At 36.1% G+C, this 20,109-nt stretch overlaps 2 protein-coding genes across 4 annotated transcripts; one reads left to right on the forward strand and one right to left on the reverse strand.

The window, feature by feature from the left end:
* Positions 1-5,717: 5,717 nt before the first annotated feature.
* On the reverse strand, positions 5,718-9,238 carry bbs12 (Bardet-Biedl syndrome 12). 3 transcript variants are annotated; one of them, XM_083547064.1, is made up of 2 exons: positions 9,076-9,238; positions 5,718-7,787 (listed from the first exon to the last, which is right to left on the reverse strand). In XM_083547064.1, exon 2 carries the CDS (start codon positions 7,756-7,758, stop codon positions 5,761-5,763), a length of 1,998 nt encoding a protein of 665 aa, XP_083403190.1. In that variant the 5' UTR covers positions 7,759-7,787; positions 9,076-9,238; the 3' UTR covers positions 5,718-5,760. The 3 variants fall into 3 exon arrangements, with proteins under 3 accessions (XP_083403190.1, XP_083403189.1, XP_083403191.1); XM_083547063.1 differs by having other exon boundaries at positions 9,176-9,234; XM_083547065.1 differs by lacking the exon at positions 9,076-9,238 and adding an exon at positions 8,958-9,053.
* Positions 9,239-9,369: 131 nt separating this feature from the next.
* Positions 9,370-14,099, forward strand: cetn4 (centrin 4). Its single transcript, XM_083545854.1, has 5 exons — positions 9,370-9,537; positions 11,031-11,186; positions 12,467-12,595; positions 13,509-13,646; positions 13,942-14,099. Exons 1-5 carry the CDS (start codon positions 9,535-9,537, stop codon positions 14,029-14,031), a joined length of 516 nt encoding a protein of 171 aa, XP_083401980.1. The 5' UTR covers positions 9,370-9,534; the 3' UTR covers positions 14,032-14,099.
* The last annotated feature ends 6,010 nt before the right edge of the window (positions 14,100-20,109 follow it).

A 20,109-nucleotide genomic window follows, 5' to 3' on the forward strand; every position in this document is an offset into this window, starting at 1 on the left:
TATCATCACCCTAATTATCAACATTATTAACCTAACCTAGCTAAGTAAATAACAATTAATTAAATTTGTGGCAGCCTACTATATTTCTCATTTGAAATATGATTCTGCAAGGACAGCACATCTGATCTATCACAGTTCATCAGATTCTTTTTTTAATAATAAACTTTCACAACGGAAATGGTAATGATTCTCACAACCTTGTAAATAAATTGTAACTTTGTAATATGTTATTTTGAAAAATTACATTTTAATCCTTGCTGCTGTTGCGTTTCAGAGGACATCATGTTTGCTAATGTTTGCAGAGGACATGTTTGCTAATCTACAAGTGTGTTTTGGACAGATTGTTATATTAAATGCTTTTATTATGAAAAGCAGCATTACAGGCACTATTACACGCTGTGCCGTGTTTGTTTTGTTTTCTTTTTTTTTTTTATAAAATATATTTTCTTTTGGCTGCCCGCTGAAATTTAGATGTGGCACCTCAACCCCACAAACAATTACGATTTAAGTATGCAAACTAACAAGCATATGCATTTTTAAATATTAAAATAAATACACAAACACACCAGACTATAAGATTCGTATGTGTGCTTCTTCAGCATCCCAGTAGTTGTTCTAATAACGATGGATGGATGGATGGATGGATGGATGGATGGATGGATGGATGGATGGATGGATGGATAGATAGATAGATAGATAGATAGATAGATAGATAGATAGATAGATAGATAGATAGATAGATAGATAGATAGATAGATAGATAGATGTGCATCTCAATAAATTAGATTGTCATCAAAAAGTTGATTTATTTTAGTAACTCAATACAAGAAGTGAAACTATTATATTATAGATTCATCACACACAGACTGTTATATTTCAAGTGTTTATTTCTTTTAATTTTGGCTCACATTTAACAAATTACCCAAATAAATAAACTTTTTAATCATATTCTAATTTATTGAGATGCACCTGTAGATAGATAGTGTGTGTGTGTATGTGTGTGTATGTGTGTGTGCAATCCCACACACGAAGAAAAGGAAAAAGAAATGTGCTTACAGATTCTTGTAAGGAATACGGTGAGAAAATATTGACACTAACTGAAGTTGTAACGCTGTTACATGTAAACTTTGATACAGAATTTGCTGTTTAAGCAGCAACGTGACTGTTGACATTCCATTTTCTTGAACACGTTTGCACACTGATGAGATACTTATTATTGTAAATAATCCTAATCAGTGAAATAGGGAAATAAATTGATTTTTTTAACAGCAAGTTGAAAGGATTAAATTAGGATTGAAATTAAATGTGTATTTGAGACTGATTCATAGCCCCTCGTACACAGTATTACTGATTGTGACCTGGGCTTCGTGCAGGATGAGAAACTGCGCCTCTCAGTGGTGGTTAATGATAAAACACTCTACTCCTACAAACACTGCTAAAACTCGCTCTTTATTTCGAATGGAAACACAAAGACATAATACACGCGTAACTCATAAAAGGCTATGCTTTTTAATATCTCAATATAGTAAAGTAAGGAAATACTAAAGCACTGTTTTAGACTCACTTCATCTTTTTATTTTGATTAAAAGAGTTGCACAATGCAAACAGCAAGTCGGATTTCATCAGAGATTTCATCACAGATTATAAATTACACAACTTTAGTTTATTAAGCAACAGCCATTTGAAATACCTCATACATTACAATTACATTGCTGTCTCATGGAGAAATACATTTTAAATTTATAACTAGGCATAATGATTAAATACTATTTATTTAAATTTGGTTGCTGACTACGTTCATGACTGTTTGTTTTTGTGATTTAAACTTTTCATCATCAACAACGTCCTTTCATTTTTCCCAATAGGGATTATGGTGGAAGTATGTAAAAAAATTACAGCCAAGACTCTATTTAGAGCCACAGAGTGGACAGGGTTGATACACCAGAAGCATCCTCAACCCCTTTCACTTTAAATGAGCAGTGCCTTTAGTCTGAAGTTCACTCAGATTGCCAGTCTTCACAACTTTGTAGAAGAAGCTTATGTCCACTTCATTTTTCAGTCACAGCCTGTGACGATGGGTGAGGAGAAAATAGATTTACATGCAAACAAAGCTACTGTATGTCTGTCTCCAACATTTCTGACCTTATCTGTCTGTTAATCACACACTCTTTTTTTCATCATTCATGAATAAAATAAACTTCTGCAGTGGCAGCATCTCTCCACATACTTGAGACCATTTCACTGTTCTCTGAGACTGAACCATGGCCTTCACCTTGGGGTGCTGAATTTCATCCACACAACTTCACTTAATTATGACACTTGAGAAGTGACAGGGGTGACACTGATAAATAACTACTCTCTTGTCTATCTCAAGACAGCCAAGCACGGGAAATATCTCTTTCCCCAGGCAAGCTACTTCATGGACACTTAAACGCTCTCCCCATTGCTCAATAAAATAAAACATACGTGCAATACCACTTTTATTAATCTAAATCTGTACTTCTTTCTGCAATAATACTCTATTTTCTTTATAAAAATGTGCAATAATGTTTACCCTTTTTTAAATTTTTTACTTATTTTCTTTTTTATTTCCATGTGCAACTGGTAAAAGACAGGAGTTGGAGCTGGAGGTAGCAGAGCTGAAGATGTTGAGGTTTTCGTTGGGAGTGACGAGGATGGACAAGATTAGAAATGAGTTTATTAGAGGGACAGCACATGTAGGATGTTTTGGTGACAAGGTGAGGGAGGCGAGATTGAGATGGTTTGGACATGTGCAGAGAAGGGACATGAATTATATTGGTAGAAAAATGCTGAAGATGGAGCCACCAGGTAGGAGGAAAAGAGGAAGGCCAAGGAGGAGGTTCATGGATGTGGTGAGGGAAGACATGCAGGTAGTTGGTGTAAAAGAGGCAGATATAGAGGACAGGGTGGTATGGAGACGGATGATCCGCTGTGGCGACCCCTAATAAGAGCAGCCGAAAGAAGAAGAAGAAGAATTTCCATGTGCAACTGGAAGTTTCTGTCACCAAAACAAATTCCTTGTAAGTGCAAACATACTTGGCAATAAAACTCTTTCTGATCTTAACTCCATTCTGTCCTTTCTATACATCAATATAGGTCTTTGTAAATGCTAGAAAACAGATTACTAATCAAATTCAACCATACTGAGGTTACCAAGTGCTGGACAAATTACACTCAATTAAATTGTAATATAAATTAACTGTATCTAACTATATAAAAAGTACAGTTAATGGCCAAGGTTTGTCAACCCCTGACAATCACACCCTTATTTCCTTGTTCAACATTCCATTATAAATTAAATCCCCCTTTCCTCTTAATAAACTCCACTTTTCTGGAAATTCTTGAGGTTGGGACTCTGTACAGGCTACTCCAGATCTTCTAAACCAACCTCCAGCAAGCAACGATGTCATGCTGGAACAGGGGTTTTTAAATGCTTCTTAGTTCCAAGGAAAGGAAACTGCAATGCCATGACTACAAAGACATCCTACACAATTGTCTGCTTCCTACTCTGGGGAAACAGTTTAACTGACGTGACTTGTCATAGTATCCAATAACGCCGTTTATATACTGAGCAACTGTCATAAAACTCAAAAGTGCATTGATTCATGTTTGTGGTAAAATGTAAATTGTAATCAGCCACTGTACAAACAAAAATGTGTGTGTGATTTGTGTTACGATTTTTCAGTATTCATTTTTTATTTTATCTGGCTAGAGCCAGCTTATGAAAATCAGACATTTAGTTTAAGTTGTAGTTAATGGAAAACTAACCAAAGTACTAACAGGAATAATGAAACAAGAAGAAACCGTTATACAGGAGTTCTCTGCGAAGTAGGGTTGCAACAACCAAGCGATAAAATTGGTAATAAAATTCATTGTTAACGAATGCCTTTCTCGATTAGTCGGACTGCTTAAGTTACAGGTTAGAGTGAGGCCAAGATAACAACACCGCAGGGTCAAACAGCAGCAGGAAAAAGTGTGTGTCCCAAGTCATGGAAGCATTTTATATTCAATGGAACAAAGAAGACTGTAATCTGCAAGTTATGCAAAGCTGAGCTTGTGTGGCATTGAGGTACCACAGTGATGCATGAGCACATCACGAGAACATCAGCACGTTAAACAAAAACTGTATAATTTCATCATGTGAAAATGGTATGGTTTAATGAAGTGCTATTGTATAAACTGTTTGCTAACTACAGAACAGTCGCACTGGATCTGTTCTGGTGTGAGTCGCGAGCAACAGGTTGCACAATCACCTCACATATCCATAGCGATGGATTCAATTAAAAAAGCGTGAACAAACACTGAATCTAAAAGCAGAAAATAACAGCAGCAGGAAACGATCACATTTTTATTCACTGTTGTGGTTATCAGCGAAAGCTTATGCCTTTGTACACCAATGCATATTTTTTCCCTTTTTTTGTCAAGCCTGTTAGTTTTCTGAGTTTCTCCACTCCATTCCCTTTTTTATAGCATTTGTCTACATTAACTTATGTTTTCAAAAGTGATTCACTTCATTCAAATGCTAGTTTATAATGTTTGTATATTTAATTTATGCATATATTTTTATTATTATACAAAATTAAATTATATATTTTAGATGCTCATATCTTTACAACTGCACACAATGTCTGTATTTTTTTTAAACAAAAACTGTTAAAACAATGTATTATATTTTATAAAGATTTTTTAAGCATTGTTGTCAACATGCCACCTGCAATTATCATTAAAACCAATATAAATGTTAATGAATTTGCACTTTATACCACACCATACCGCACAGGTTCACTTATACCACACCATACCGCACACGTTCACTTATACCACACCATACCGCACACGTTCACTTTAAGGACAATCACATCAACCATGTGATTATTGTCTACTGTACATAAGCATACCCTGTATCCATAAACATACCCTGTATATAAAATTTTTCCTATTTTTATATTTTACATAGTTTATTGTTTTTATTTATCTGCCTTGTTTTTTCCCTTGTTTTATTTTTCCCCCCATCCTATTCCCTCATGCCGGACAAATCGTACAAAGCATTTCACTGCATGTCGTACTCTATATGTATGTGACAATAAAATTTGATTTGATTTGAATTGATTGATTTGAAACTTTCATACTCAAATGCTGAAGCATATTCAGATTTGTTTTGTTTTTTTTTACCGAAAGAAACAACCCAGCATGAGTGAATTTGTTCAAAGATAGTTCAAGATTTAAAGATAGTTAAACTCAACAAGTGGCTTTTGAATTTTTTAAGTACACTTGTATACATAAAAACCCTGAATTATGGTTTAATATAGTTATAATAAGCAAAACATCAAATAAAATAAAAAGTTTTTTGCTATCCAATTTAAAAACATTGATAATTAATCATTTATCAAAATAATTGTTAGTTGCAGCCCTACTGTAATGGAAAAAAAATAAACAAACAAAAAAGTGACATCCAAATAATAGCAGTGCCATACAGGTGTTGAATAGGCTGCACATCTGGGCAAAAGTCATAAAAACAGACAACTTTGTGCCTCATGTCCAAGGTGACTGTAGGATACACACAGCTACAATGTGACAGGGCAAAAAAAGGAACAAACATGTACTCAAACGAGGTGAAGGAATGAAATGCAAAGCCGCTGGTGGTGCCTGACAGGATTGGTGATGTTACTTAAATAAAGAGAGTAACCAAGCTTAACTGAAGAAATGACAAATATTTGTTTATTTTTGAAGAACAGTATATTAAAGAATCACAAAATCTCTGTATTGTCCTTCACTGTTATTTATTCCTGTGACAATTTCAGTGTCTGACTGAAGAATCAAAAACACTAAATCAAGAGCTCTCCTCCAAACTTCAAACTTCACCATCATATTATCATAAACTCCTATTTTTACTCCTTTCTGCATCATTTCTTCTTCCTCTTTACTTTCACCTCCTACAGGCATTATTTCTAAATCATTCTGCATTTTTAGAAGAGTTTCCCGCATCTCACTATTTCCAGGCACTTTGTTCCCCCACTGTTTGATATGCTGAGTTACATATGTCCATGCCTGTGTTTTGGATTTGACATGTCCAGTGTTCAGCATCAGTGTAGACACATAATCCATCCAGCCTTTTGCCATCATCTGCAGAATTACCTGCTCATACGGTGCTGCTCCTCTTGCTGCATCGAGCATGTCTCCTTTCTCCTCTGACTGGGATACATTTTCATGATTTTGGAGCTGATGGATGCAGATCAGTTCTGCAGCTCCGGCTCCAGGCAGCAGTTTTCTGTCATTAAGTGCATGGTGCACTCGATAAGCACAGCTCCAAAACTGATCCTCCATACTCTGGAGCTTAGCATGAACACAGCTCGCGATGAGGGCCGTGACCAGAACTGTGTCATCTGTAAGAACGTTCACCACAATCCATTCGGTTCCTTCAGTCCGATACTCTCTTTGCGTGTTCACACAAACTCTGGAGCCAACGCATTGCTCGCTGAGCTGCGTGATGTATGAGACAGGAAGTGCACCCGTAGCTTTAGCAAAATCATTCAAAACAGACACTTGTACATTTTCAATAATGAGGATGTGGTGATGGAGGCAGTGATTTTTCAGCTGCTCAGCAACACCTCCACTTACAAGAACAATGTCTACCTTGAGATTTAGAAGTATTGTCAGTGCCTCGTCCATCCATTTGTCCTCTTTACTGATTCCTGTTAAATCAGAGCAATCGCTAATATACGTGACACCTCTAGGCCTGTTGAAACCTATGTGACGATGTTTCTCACTCAGGTCACCATGAACCAGGCTCATCTTTAATGTCCGTTCTTCTAAATGCTTGACAAGCAATGCCAGTTCTGCAGACAACAGCACAACGTACCCATGGAGTACACTTGAGTGCCCCTCAGTTAATCCTGGCAATAAGCATGTAACTAGTTTATCAACATCTAATGCTTTATGGCTTTGATTTTCACTGCGTCTACACTGAATCCTACTAGCTTCGATTACTAATCTCACTGTCGTCTCACATCCGTGACAGACGGCTTCAGCCAGCTGAGTGATGTCAAAAACATTTGTTTGTGTCCGCCCATCTTCTGTGATATGTCTGGAATTAAAGTGCCTGCTGTGCTTGAGTTTTAAATTGTGCTTTAATGGAAATTGGTCTTTGAGTAAGCAAAGTGTACGCACACTATTTTTGGTTTTTGATCGGTCCTGGGATAATTCCTTCACTCCTATACTCAATGAAAGGTCCCTTAATAAGCTATTCACTGTATTCACACAATCCTCACCGCTCTGTGATGTCCTAATCAGTCGCTGTTTCTGTACATTAGCATTAAAAACAACTGAATCCACATTCACGGCACTCAGATTACAGGCATTTAAACACACTTCCAACCCCTTTGACATGCCAGCTACTATGTGCCGAATAGAAATGCCTTGGTGAAGACATTCCAATGCCACCCTGCTCCAGACGCCAGACAAGAAAAGCAGCGAGGCCGTGCCTGAACGCAGTGTCTTCCAATGTGCCCGGGTGGTTTCGTGCACAAGCTGAGCCACAGAACCACTGAGCTCCAACTGCTCCAGCAGACGATAACAGGACCTGACTAGCACTGACTCGCCACTTGCCTCGTCCTGGATCATTTTGTACCGCTTACCGGGCCCCAAAAATGAATGAGTTGCAGCTGATATGGCCTCCAGTTGCTGGAGCCCAATATGGCAACCGTGGTTTGTCGCTGCACTGCCCATCAGTGACACCATTTGGGAGTGGAGAGATGCAATTTTACTATCTGTAAAAACAAGAGGTTGGAGGATTATAATGATGAATCCACTTACAATTAAAAAAAATCTAATACAGGTAGTCACTGAGTTACAATGGTGATAGCAATTTGACAAAGTTTAAAATATTTTATTTTGTTAATATTTTTTTACACAGAAAGCAAACCTAACAGAGTATAGGTGTATCTTCTTGGAACACGGCGTCATAGAACACTAAAACAGATCACATGCTCTGCCCTCCACTCGTGCCTGGGCCCTCTGCCACAAGCATACAGTATATACTGTAAATGTTATACATTTTTCTCTCTATAAAGACGAAGGATAGATGAGATTAGGGAGTTATTTATTTAAGGTTGTATCATTTTATATACATAATTTTGTATCAGGCCAGAAACTTGCTATAACCACATTTATAAATTATTGATAACACATTATAATAACAAACTGATTGGTAAAAATTGCACATTAAAGCTCTTACACCATTTAAACCCAACTCAAGTCAACAAGCTTTTACAAATTAAACAACCCTGGTGCTACATAGACAACATAAAGCTACATAACAAAGCACAGGTCAAGTCAGGTTAACTGAAGTTTATTTCTAAAGCGCTTTTCACAACAGACATTGTCTCAAAGCAGCTTTACAGAATTAAACAGTCAGGGTGAATGTAGGTATTTATCCCTGATGAGCAGCGATGGTGACTGTGGAGAGGAAAAACTCCTTTAAATGTTATGAGGAAGAAACCTTGAGAGGAACCAGCCTCAAAAGGGAACACAATCCTCATTTGGGTGCACAGACACCCCAAAACACAGGGCTAAGGACTAGTGTCCTCGCCACATAAAGTGCATCGTGTGCAACCTGGTGCAAACAATGCAAGACAGGCAGTGCAAAGACAACAGAAGACAGTGCAAGAAAATACAAGACAGTGTAGGACAAAAACACAAAACCCAAAATAGCGCCGCCAGTAAACCTTCTGTGTATTTTACAGTGCAGTGTGCGGAGAGAACTGAGTACGGGAGGGAACATTGTAATTAGACAAAAGGTAAACAAAATGGTTTGTGCACATTGATTACAACAAAATGTTTTGTTTAACTTGGTTTTATTGCAAACATTTAGAGCATTATGTGTAAACTTGGGTTACAAACAGGCACTCTCTGTGTATTTAAGAAATCTTATAGACTACCTGGGAGTCAGAGTCACTCTAAAGAGTCAGTATTTCTCCATGAGCATGCGAGTCCTGTTTAGATTAGCACTGCATTTGTATGAAACTGAATTTAATCTTGCTTGATCGATTACCTTACCTCGCAATGATGGTGCAAATCTTTGTACTATCTCCAAACAACACCGCGGACATCTTTGATCGAGCTAAAAAAAAAACCCCACTAAATAAAAAAGGCAGACCTTTTCCGCAAACAACCGCGAGTCTCCCACACCGCCATGCGAGTCGGGGTTTACGCATGCGCGGTTTCTTCACAGCCTGTTGCTAGGAGACTAAATCGAAACGAACGCTCAACTGCCAATCACAAGCTGTGATGTCCCGCCCACATACTTACGATTGGTCAGATTAGCTTTGGGTAAAGCAAGGCTGAATTTCAATTCGCTACTTCCGCTGTCGCTCTAGGAAGGCCACACCCTTTAAAAAGTTGTTTGACACCCTTGCTTACCTAAACAGCGTTACCAAACGTTGTGTAACGGTTGATTGGTGGTTAGTTACAGTTTTATTTGTTTCTGCGGCGAAATTCATATACATTTATTCGAAGATGGTAAGAAGTTTTTGCACTGTTTTTAATTAACCGTAACATTTTAAACGCAAACCCATTTGACGTTGTTAGCAAGTTAGCGTGAAGCTAACGGCTGGCTGTTGTAAGTAACTTAGTAACAAAAACAGCGTTGTTTTCTCATTAGCTAACAGCTAGCTTACATACTGCTAGTGAAAGCAGGCATTTCATTAGCAAGCAGCAAACTAAATGGTTTTGTAAAAGTATAGTGTTAGTTATACAGGTAGATTTCCTAATTTTGTGCAGCAAAGCCACCCAGTGAAAAAAAAAAAAAAAAAACTTGACACTTCCTGCATTTTAAAAGATGTGAAAGCATCACAGACGTAGTTTCTTTGCATGTTTAATGTTGCAAAATGTTTTACGTTTGCCTTCATTTGTCCATCAAGTGTCTGTACACTTTTATTTAGTATCAGCTCTTTATTTTGTATTCAGGATACTCAATGACCAGTTTATTAGGAACCCATCCCTAATACTCATGTACATCTGTTGATTCATGCAAACATCTAATTCTATCAGGAGACAGCAGTCCAGTCCATGTAGCAGTGTAAACATGGGTCAAACTGGAGGATCTTGGTTCAATTAATTTCTATTTGTTTAGCGCTTTTAACAAAGGACACTCTCCGAAAGCAGCTTTACAGGTATAAAAATTCGGTAATAAAATATGAATTTATATGTTAGTGCCTATAAATTAATCCCAAATGAATGAGCCAGTGGTGACAGATGTAAGGAAAAACCTCCTTGAGATTATGAGAGGAACCGGACACAAAAAGGAACCCATCCTCATCTGTGTGACACCGAAAGTTCATTTATTACAGTTCCGTTGTTGAAGTGTACTGTTCAGTGATGGGAGAGTCCAAAGCCATTGTATCAAACTGTTTATATTAATTACAATTGAAAATTCATCCCCATAGTTCATTAGTTGCTCCGTAACTGGATCTTTAGGATGTTCATGTGGAGCCACACCAAGCTGCACAGTGTGGCTTCCTGTTGAAGAGAACTCCATCCAGAGTTAGGATGTTGGGATGAAACAGGTAGATCTAAAACAAAGAAAGGGACAGGAGAACTGGTGCCTCAGGAGCATGTTAAATGCAGAAAGTGAGAAAGAAGGAGGGTTAGTGGGGTGACTGGATGAGAGAAATAAAGATTAAGTATCACTATTGTTCCATAATAGTTAGTCACTGCACACTGTGCCAGACAGGATGACTTGACCATTTTAGAAAATTCAGATCTTCTGCATCATTGATGAATGTTTAGAAGGTTTAGACTTGTTCAATCTGTTAGAATGTAGCTCAGATACAACCTTGACAACAGTTGTGGACAGAGAGCCATCTGTACACCCAGTTTTAGAAACAGGGTTAATTGTAATTTGGTCATTGAGTGTATATGCTGCTATCTTCTAAAATATGTTTAAGAATGCTGTATTTGAAATGTTACATGGACAAACTTTTATGTTGGTAAAAATTGTTTTTTGTTTTCAGGCATCTAGCTACAGAAAACCGAGTGCAAGTGCAATTCAGCGGAAGAAAGCAGCTGCCAAACAGGAATTGACAGAGGAACAGAAGCAGGAGATCCGAGAGGCATTCGATCTGTTTGACACTGACGGTTCTGGCACTATTGATGTAAAAGAGCTGAAAGTAAGACAATACCTTTAAAGTGTTCGAAACAATTGAGAGCAAACATTTGCATACCGCAAGGATAAAGACATTCAAACTCCAAGCACAACACATTTTGTGCTACCACACATTTGTGTTGGTGTATCTTTTTCCCCATCATGGATAACTTCTAAATACTCTCCAAGGCATATATTTACTATATCAGACTTTTTAGTGAGACAGAGGATTACATACACTTCAAGTATTTAAGTTGCCTTTTAATTGCTTAAAGAGATGTTTGAAGAAGATGTACACAAGTTTCTCACACTACATTGCCAGAATTTTAATTCATCGCTCCTGACATAACTGGTGTAACTCAGTCAGGTTTAAGGGCCTCCTTAGTTAAACATGTTTTTTCCCCAGTTTGGAACACACTGTTTTTGTAGCTGGGCTTCAACCTTTATTGCACCAGCTATTGTTCTATGCATGTTCTCTCATGTTTTGCATGTTTTAATCCAGTTTCCATAGCTTCCCCTGCCCCTTCAAAAACATGGTAAATTGGCTAAGATGTAAATGATTGTTAATGTATGTAACTCATAATTAAGTGACAAATAACTCCACTTACCTATATGTTATAAATGGCAGTAATATTTCCTGATAAATAAACACCAGTCACACGCATCTCTGCCCTATATGTCAGCAGTACATCCTTGATATACAGGGTAGATGATCCGTGTGTGTGAGAGTGTGAGAGTGTGAGAGTGTGAGAGTGTGAGAGTGTGAGAGTGTGAGAGTGTGTGAGTGAGTGAGTGAGTAAAGTAAAAATAATAATAAAGCTGCTACTTTTACCAATCAGATTAGTGCACTAGTCAGAGCTAGCAATCCACACCTCTAGCAATCTGCACACACTAAAATATACAGGTGTAGACTTAATGGCTGTTTTTTCATTCCACAATGGCTGACAGCGGAGGAGAAATTAATTTGGTCACAGATCCACTTACAATCTATTTACAAGACAGACTTTTCAGGAAAAAGCTGGACATTGTGAGGAAAAGTCGGCCAAAACAGTTTAAAACAATTGTTAAACTTTTCCGTATTCTTTACGATTTGCCTGAATTTTAAATCCCCAAGAAATCCACATTTCCCAGGTTTTCCCTCTGTTATTCTGTATAGTATTGATGATTTCTATACCAGTGGTGTTATTTATGATGCTATTAAGAGGTCTAGATAGATAAAACACCACTAAAGACCTAGGTTTGATTTTATATATGTGTATATATGTGTATGTATATATCTCATTTGTATTTATTCGCTTCATCCAGGTTGCTATGCGTGCTCTTGGTTTTGAGCCAAAGAAGGAGGAAATCAAGAAGATGATTGCTGATATTGATAAAGAAGGCTCCGGCACCATCGACTTCAATGACTTTCTGTCCATGATGACACAAAAAATGGTAAAATTGCTCAAACTTTAAAATAGTGCTCATATGGTACCCAACAAATTGAAAATTGCAGTTATGTTTATGATCTTCCCAAAGTTCTAAGAGAAGCCCAAAGTACTATATGAATAAATACTGATGCTGGCAATGTTTGATTTTGCTGTTATCGGACATTATTGTGCTTTTGATACTGTAGTACACAGCACACTCTTAGCCCGACTGAAAAACTGTGTGGGGTTTTCTGAAGCAGTTGTAGATTTATTCAGTTTATATATAGAAGGCTGCGGCTATTTAAAAAAATTTTAGGATTAGAGGGAAATTAATCGCCAGGGTTTTTATAGTCGCATTCGGTCAAAGCGTACAAGCACGTTATGGAGCAGATACATTTTTGGATAGGACAAAAGTTCCTTTAATTGAAGAACTACAAACTAGAGAACTTGCCAGAAGAGCATATTACCAAATTGAATACACTACCTGAAAGAATGGTTTATTGTTTTTACAAGACCTTGAGAAACTAATCTACACTTCTATTACCAGCAGGGTCACAAATCAAGTCTTTATGGTCATTACATTGTGCCCATTGTCATGCTGGAACAGATTTGGAGCCTGGAGCCCCTTAGATCAAGTGAAAGGAAATCTACATATACAAATATATGCGTCCAACATTGTGGCAAATGTTTGGGGTTGTAAACTCGCCCTTGCATTCTAAGTGGAACAACTTTCTGAAGGTTCACTGGAGTCTTCAGATCCCGACGATGCCATAGGTCCAAGAAAATATACAGGCCCTTCCTTTTGGTTGCGACAGGGGTTTCCTTTGCCCATTGTGAATTACTTTTTGCATCCAGTTACTGAAGTCAGTTCCTGCCTTCAGGGTATTATTATTGCATGTTTATGATTTTTTTATTTTTTTTTATTTTTTTTAAAACAGAGTGAAAAGGATTCAAAGGAAGAAATTCTGAAAGCATTCCGTTTGTTTGATGATGATGGAACTGGCAAGATTTCCTTCAAAAATCTCAAGCGAGTTGCAAAGGAGCTTGGTGAAAATCTGACAGATGAGGAACTGCAGGTAAGTTTGGCCAAATCACATAACCTATTATAAGAGTATTGCATGTATACATTGTTTGCCACTCTTGGGCACAAAAACAATCCAAAGAGGTCATGTTTCTGTATTCATTGTGTATTTAAAGTCTATACAACTACATGCTGACTTGGTGCTGTCTAGATTAAGTGTGATAGGTGTATTTTGACCACACAAAGATATTCATCGTTAGGAACAAACAGCTGATGGCATCAGGGAAATGTTTTTGTCAGACTGTAGAGGGTTTTGTTCCGCCACGTAACCCGGGTGATCTCTCTGGCAGGAAATGATCGACGAGGCAGACAGAGACGGAGATGGAGAAATCAATGAACAGGAGTTCTTGCGGATAATGAAGAAGACTAATCTGTATTAAACTGTTTTCTGAACTACTTTCATTTTGCTCTGGCTATTTTTGTATTCATTACACAAAAGTAGTCTAAACTTTTGTTAAAATATATGACTAATTTGTGACTTGTAAAATAATTTAATCTATGAACATGTTTTTTACAATACTGAATAAATTGTTTTGACTAATTTGCTTGCGTTTTGTGCTGCATGTTTTATTATAAAATACAATTACTATTCATGCATAATGGATTACATAAATATAACATCCCTAATTGTATGTGCTAAAGGAACTTAAGGACTTTAAAACTCTAGATGAGTTAATAGCACACACATTTTAGAGCCGTTGAAGCTGAGGAGTTTTAGACGTCACTAAAATCACACTAAAAGTATACATTATATTCAATAATAATAATTATAAGTATGACCCCAAGAATGATTAAATCTGACTCTTGAATTTCTGGTGAATTTAATTTTAGTGTGAAAATGTAATGCTGGTTTGAAGAGAGTTAAAAATGCTGGTAATCTATTTCATGTATGATTACAACACAGTCCATTTACATTTATGGCATTTGCCAAAAGACCTTATCCAAAGTGACTTACAATTTGAGATATTATGCAGCTGAGCTCAGGGACCAAGCAGTGGCAGCTTTATCAGTGTTGGGATTTGCATCTAAGACAAACATTACAACCTTACATGTATTTGACAGATGCCCTTATCCAAAGCCCCTTACATTTATCTCATTTATACAACAAGCAGCTGAAGGTAGGTTAAGGACATGCTCAATGGCCCAGTAGTGGCAGCTTATAAGGGCTGGGAACTCAAAGCCTTCTGATCAGTGCCTCAACCACTAAGCTACCCACTTCCCGTATGCAATCATTGATTATAAAAGTTTTGGGTTTTAACAGGGTTTTAGTCACACAACAGTTGAACTCTTAACCCCCTACCTGTTTAGCTGTATGTTTAAATACAATCCTAACTTTGGAGAAAAGTCTTAAAAAATTATTTTATTGGAACGTAATCAACACGAGTGACTGCTACCACCTCGACGTTCACCATTTCACAATATTTGAATGCCCCATGTGTCAAAAATAAAAGTGTTTATTAATAAATGAGAAGTTTCAGTTGTGTGGAGTTACATTTCTTATCTCACAGGCTGCTCTTTTTTTGGCTTTGTTAAATTAAGTAAAGACAAAAAGCTGTAAGGTTACAAAGCACTGACATCCACGATGACTTCACTTACAGAATTTGATAATTAAGTTTTAGAATATGCTAAGCTTCTAGCATACAGATATTAACCAGTTAAAAAACACATTCAGACCAAATCAGATTCAATAAATAAATGAAATACAAAAAATAGAAAAAGACGCTGATGCTTGGTAGACTGTAATGTGCCTTTTATTTTAGGTTAAAATAAACAAGAGGGCCTAAGGGTCGCAAAACATTTTTAGTATTATGTTGGACTGAGACGACGAAAGTCTACAATAGTAAAAATTTTAATTCATTATTGTTTGGATTTTGCTTTTTTTTCCCCCAATAGACGCAAACATGCAGAATGCAGTCTGTCTTGCTTTGATGCCTGCTTGCAAAGCTAAAGCATACTTCTGAAAATTGTTAGACCTTTACATCTGATGAAGTGTATATACAATTCTTGCAGATATGACTTTAAAGATTAGTCAGTTTTGCAGATGATGTGCACCACGTGGCAGACCATCAGCAGTGAAAATGATATAACTCAGTGTTTAAACAAAATGAATTGTGTATTAAGGAATGACTCAATACAGATGAGTAATATGTCAGTAAAAGTGATATGAACATTAAAGGATGAAGCCCGTACCCACGTTGAGGCGAATGCTCAGTGATGCTGAAATAACCAAAGGATAGTGCATTTTAGCATTATTAGTCAAAAAAAAAAAAAAAAAACAGCAACCTGCCAAAATTATGTCTACCTGAGTTATAAACAGGAATTTTGTCATGGTGCTTATTTTCCGAGACTGCTGAAGCGTTGGAGGGATGGCGGAGTGTGGGGTGAAAGTGCTGTTTACCGGTTTCAGTAATCAGAAAAACTCAAAATGGAAAGTAGGAAACAGCGAAATGATGAAATAGTGTACGTCAACCTGTCAAAATCTTTTATCACCGTTACTGCATCTCAAACATGATCTCCTGATTGGTCACGTAATCAAAATTACAATCCGAAAAAAACAGACAACTATGTATTCAGCCTTCAAATGCTATCACGATTATGCCTTGTGAAAGTAAACACGATCATATGTTGTTTATGTGCACTGTTCGTATCGGCCATCTATGTTACAAGCAAATATTTTAGTGGATAGAAATGTCTTTCAACATTGGTGGATTCAGCATTCATTGATTAAAGAGAAGAAGAAGAGAAAGATGTAGAAGAAGAAATAGACACAAATAATGTCTGTTTTATTTCATTCACTTTTGTTTAGTTCTGTTGACCCACATTCACATCATTTTTATTAGGAAAAAATCTGATTCTACGATGTTGACTTTAATGTCATTCGCACATACTTTAATAAACAAAGTAAAGGAAAATAGTTGTTTACAGTTAACTTTAAAGCAACCTCGTTGCACTGTGAAAGCGTGCCCCACTTTAATGCCAACCCCCCCACCCCCCACCCCACCATGCTCTTAGAGGAAAATTAGCTTTGAAGTTGTGAATACAACTCCCACGTGCAACGATCTGGACAAGAACTGGCCTTCAGTTTCCTCTAAATCTCCCCGTTTCCACAACAACAACAACAGCCTATAATGCTAAGCAAACGGCTGTCGGTTAACCCTTAAAGGTCAGGAATGTGTCACAATTTCATTTCTTATGTACAGAAATAGTATTAATAATCCTCATTGTACAAGACCCCTCAGTGTAAACCTCTGAGTACTTCACTTACTGCTGCTGAACACTCCAAATGGTATGTACTTATTCTGTAATCACTGATCGGTTACTGTGTTCTGTATGTAGCCAAGATCTGATGTTATGTATGGTCAGAATAGTCAAATCAAACTGATCTCACCAGAGTACTTAGAGTAGGTATTTTATCTACTCTATGTGAATGTGGGACTGTTTATTAGTTACATGTTGATTTTAAACCAATATTCAGTAAATACTATGAAGCTAATGAGTACTCTGTGGTCCTGACCTGCTAGGAGTTTAAAGGGTTAAAATGATGCTGAGGTTGTACTGTGTTATGTAAAAAGGGAACATAAAGTTAATATGATGTGTGACAATGATGCTCATCAGCCAGGATATTAAGTATTTTATCACATTTTATTATTATAAGTCATCTGTAATCCTTGAAAGGCAGGATGCAAACAACATCTATGTAAATGATTTTTTTTAGTGAATATGAAAATGGCAAATGTGCATTAGTCACACGATCCTGCCTGTAAATCAGAGTTGAACTCTTAACCTCTAAATAATTCTGCTGTGTGACTGGATCTGATTTATTCATGCATATTTTTTATCAAACGTATAACAAATAAATAAAAAATAAATGATAATGGCTGAGAAAACGAGTAACTGTACAGTAATGTGTCCTTCTCTTCTGTGTTTAAATAAAATACATTGTAAAATGGCCCAACAATTATATTTACATTTTATGATTATTAAGATAAATGGTGCTCTGGACTGACTGACATAACCAACTTTAGGAAAGATGCCATTTTCAATGAATGTAACCTAACATTTTGAGTAATTTATTATTATTATTATTATTATTATTATTATTATTATTATTATTATTATTATTATTATTGTTATTATTATTATTATCATTATTATTATTATTATTAAAGTTTAATATACAATAATTTCTTTAATAATAACATTTATAACAGCATGTTAGTTATTAATAACAAAATGTTAATTATTTTAATAACACTTAGAAATTATATAATATATTAATAACAACAACAATAATAATATAATTATTATTATTATTATTATTATTATTATTATTATTATACGTTTATTGACGGTTGTTTATGATACTGACTGTGGTACTCTGGTAATCTTAAACAACTTCAGTGAGTAAAAATGTTCACCATTACTTTTTTAAATCTCAAATGAACAGAGGCAGCTCAGCTCTGTGATATTCTTTAAGTTCTTGAAGCAATGGTCATGAGTGCAAACACAACCAGGCATTACAGGATATAACACGTTTTGGGTTTTGTAGATGTTTCACAATTTGAAATGGTAATGATGAAACCTGGTTAAGCAAAAAAAAAGATACTGCTGTGTAATTATAAATAAAGAACGCTGATAGAGCCGAGGGTTCCATGTCAGTTGGGCACAAACAAGCATGTAAACCAACTATTCCTAGTGTAGAGAGACACCCATAGAGGCCATCCCCCACCCACACCCTGCCGCCTTCCTGCACACTTACCGTAATATCCGCAAAATCGGCCCGCTACATGTTCTCACTCTGAATAATACTGAACCATTTGTGTCCTTTCATATTCACACCACACCAATATCACATTGATACCCACAGAATGTATATGTGTGTGTGTGTGTGTGTGTGTGTGTGTGTGTGTGTGTGTGTGTGTGTGTGTGTGTGTGTGTGTGTGTGTGTGCATGTGTACATGCATACGTAAACTGCACCCCCTGCCACCTTTGGTAAAGGAAAGAAAAAAGGTTGTGGTTGTAAAAATATAAAAAGATAAATGACTTTTTTTGGGGGGGTCTTTCCCATTCCGATAAACTTCAAATGCATGTTCACAAACATGTTCAAGCATTTACTGCATTTATAGGTTTGCAAAATACAGTGGTACAATACAGTATTTTTACTAAACATATATACAAAAACTAAAGTGCCCTGTTCACGTATATGCACCTTATCAGAGTAATGGGAAACTTGTACTTCACTCCATTTTAATGTGTAATCCTACTTTTTACATGTGTACATTTTTACGTTTTAGATTAGATAATATCTACAAGTACAAGGCAACGAAATGCAGTTTGGGTCTAACCAGAGTGCAATATCAGCAATTGCAGGATGTTTTCATGATTTACATAAATTAAATTAATGGTATTATAGGACTATAAACAGTAATTTACAGATGTGTATGTACTATGAATATAATATACAGATGAATATATATGTACTATGAACATAATATACTTACAAAATATATTTTGTATATAGTATATAATATATAGTATATAGTATATAATATATATACCGTATATATATATATATATATATATATATATATATATATATATATATATATATATATATATATATATATATATATATATATATATATATATAAACAAAATGAGTCAGTCTGAGTTAATGGGAATCTGAGCTGACTTGTTTTGTTTATAGCAATCTGCCAATTTTTGTTGGGCAAAAAGCCATTTGATGTAGCTTTATTTGACCACTACAAAAGCAGGTATGTGTAAAGCAACCCACACAATAACCACAAACTCAACTAATAAATTATTTATCACAGCACAAGTGAAACAACAGACAGGAGATAGCTGAGCTGTCTGTTTAATCTTATGAATCATGTGTGCATTCAGTTGTGCATTTGTAAATATGGAACAACAGACTGTATTAAGTCATTTGTAAATATGAGACATTATTGGTGTATTTCTTGAGTAATTAAAAACAATTAAAGCTTTACATTTTTGGTATAATAAAAAAAAAAAAAAAAAAAAAAAAGTTACTGGTTTCTTTTGACCTGCAGTTGTGGTTTATAGGGGTTTTTAAAACTGGTGAGTAAGAATTCTGTGTAGTTACTCAGTGAGAGTATGAACCCAAATTTAGACTGAATGCTGAATGCTTAGTTCTGATGGAAATGAAAAAACAGAAACAAGCTCAGAAGCTGACACATCCTGGGTTATTACATGATTATATCTGTGTGTGTGTGTGTGTGTGTGTGTGTGTGTGTGTGTGTGTGTGTGTGTGTGTGTGTGTGTGTGTGTGTGTGTAAAATATGACTATCACAAAAATGGATCAACGAGGATCTGAAAAAGTGCATCATCTATCTATCTATCTATCTATCTATCTATCTATCTATCTATCTATCTATCTATCTATCTATCTATCTATCTATCTATCTATCTATCTATCT

Source organism: Silurus aristotelis (genome assembly GCF_946808225.1).
Source record: "Silurus aristotelis genome assembly, chromosome: 7".
Lineage (NCBI taxonomy): Eukaryota > Metazoa > Chordata > Actinopteri > Siluriformes > Siluridae > Silurus > Silurus aristotelis.

What these genes read in the sequence shown, in the direction of transcription:
- bbs12 (XM_083547063.1), bottom strand. Translation starts at nt 9,233, where the DNA reads ATGCGTAAACCCCGACTCGCATGGCGGTGTGGGAGACTCGCGGTTGTT. An exon ending in CGCGGTTGTTTGCGGAAAAG is followed by an intron (nt 7,788 to 9,175) that starts GTCTGCCTTTTT and finishes TTGTTTTTACAG; the next exon opens with ATAGTAAAATTGCATCTCTC.
- cetn4 (XM_083545854.1), top strand. An exon ending in TTGATGTAAAAGAGCTGAAA is followed by an intron (nt 11,187 to 12,466) that starts GTAAGACAATAC and finishes CGCTTCATCCAG; the next exon opens with GTTGCTATGCGTGCTCTTGG. An exon ending in CCATGATGACACAAAAAATG is followed by an intron (nt 12,596 to 13,508) that starts GTAAAATTGCTC and finishes TTTTTAAAACAG; the next exon opens with AGTGAAAAGGATTCAAAGGA.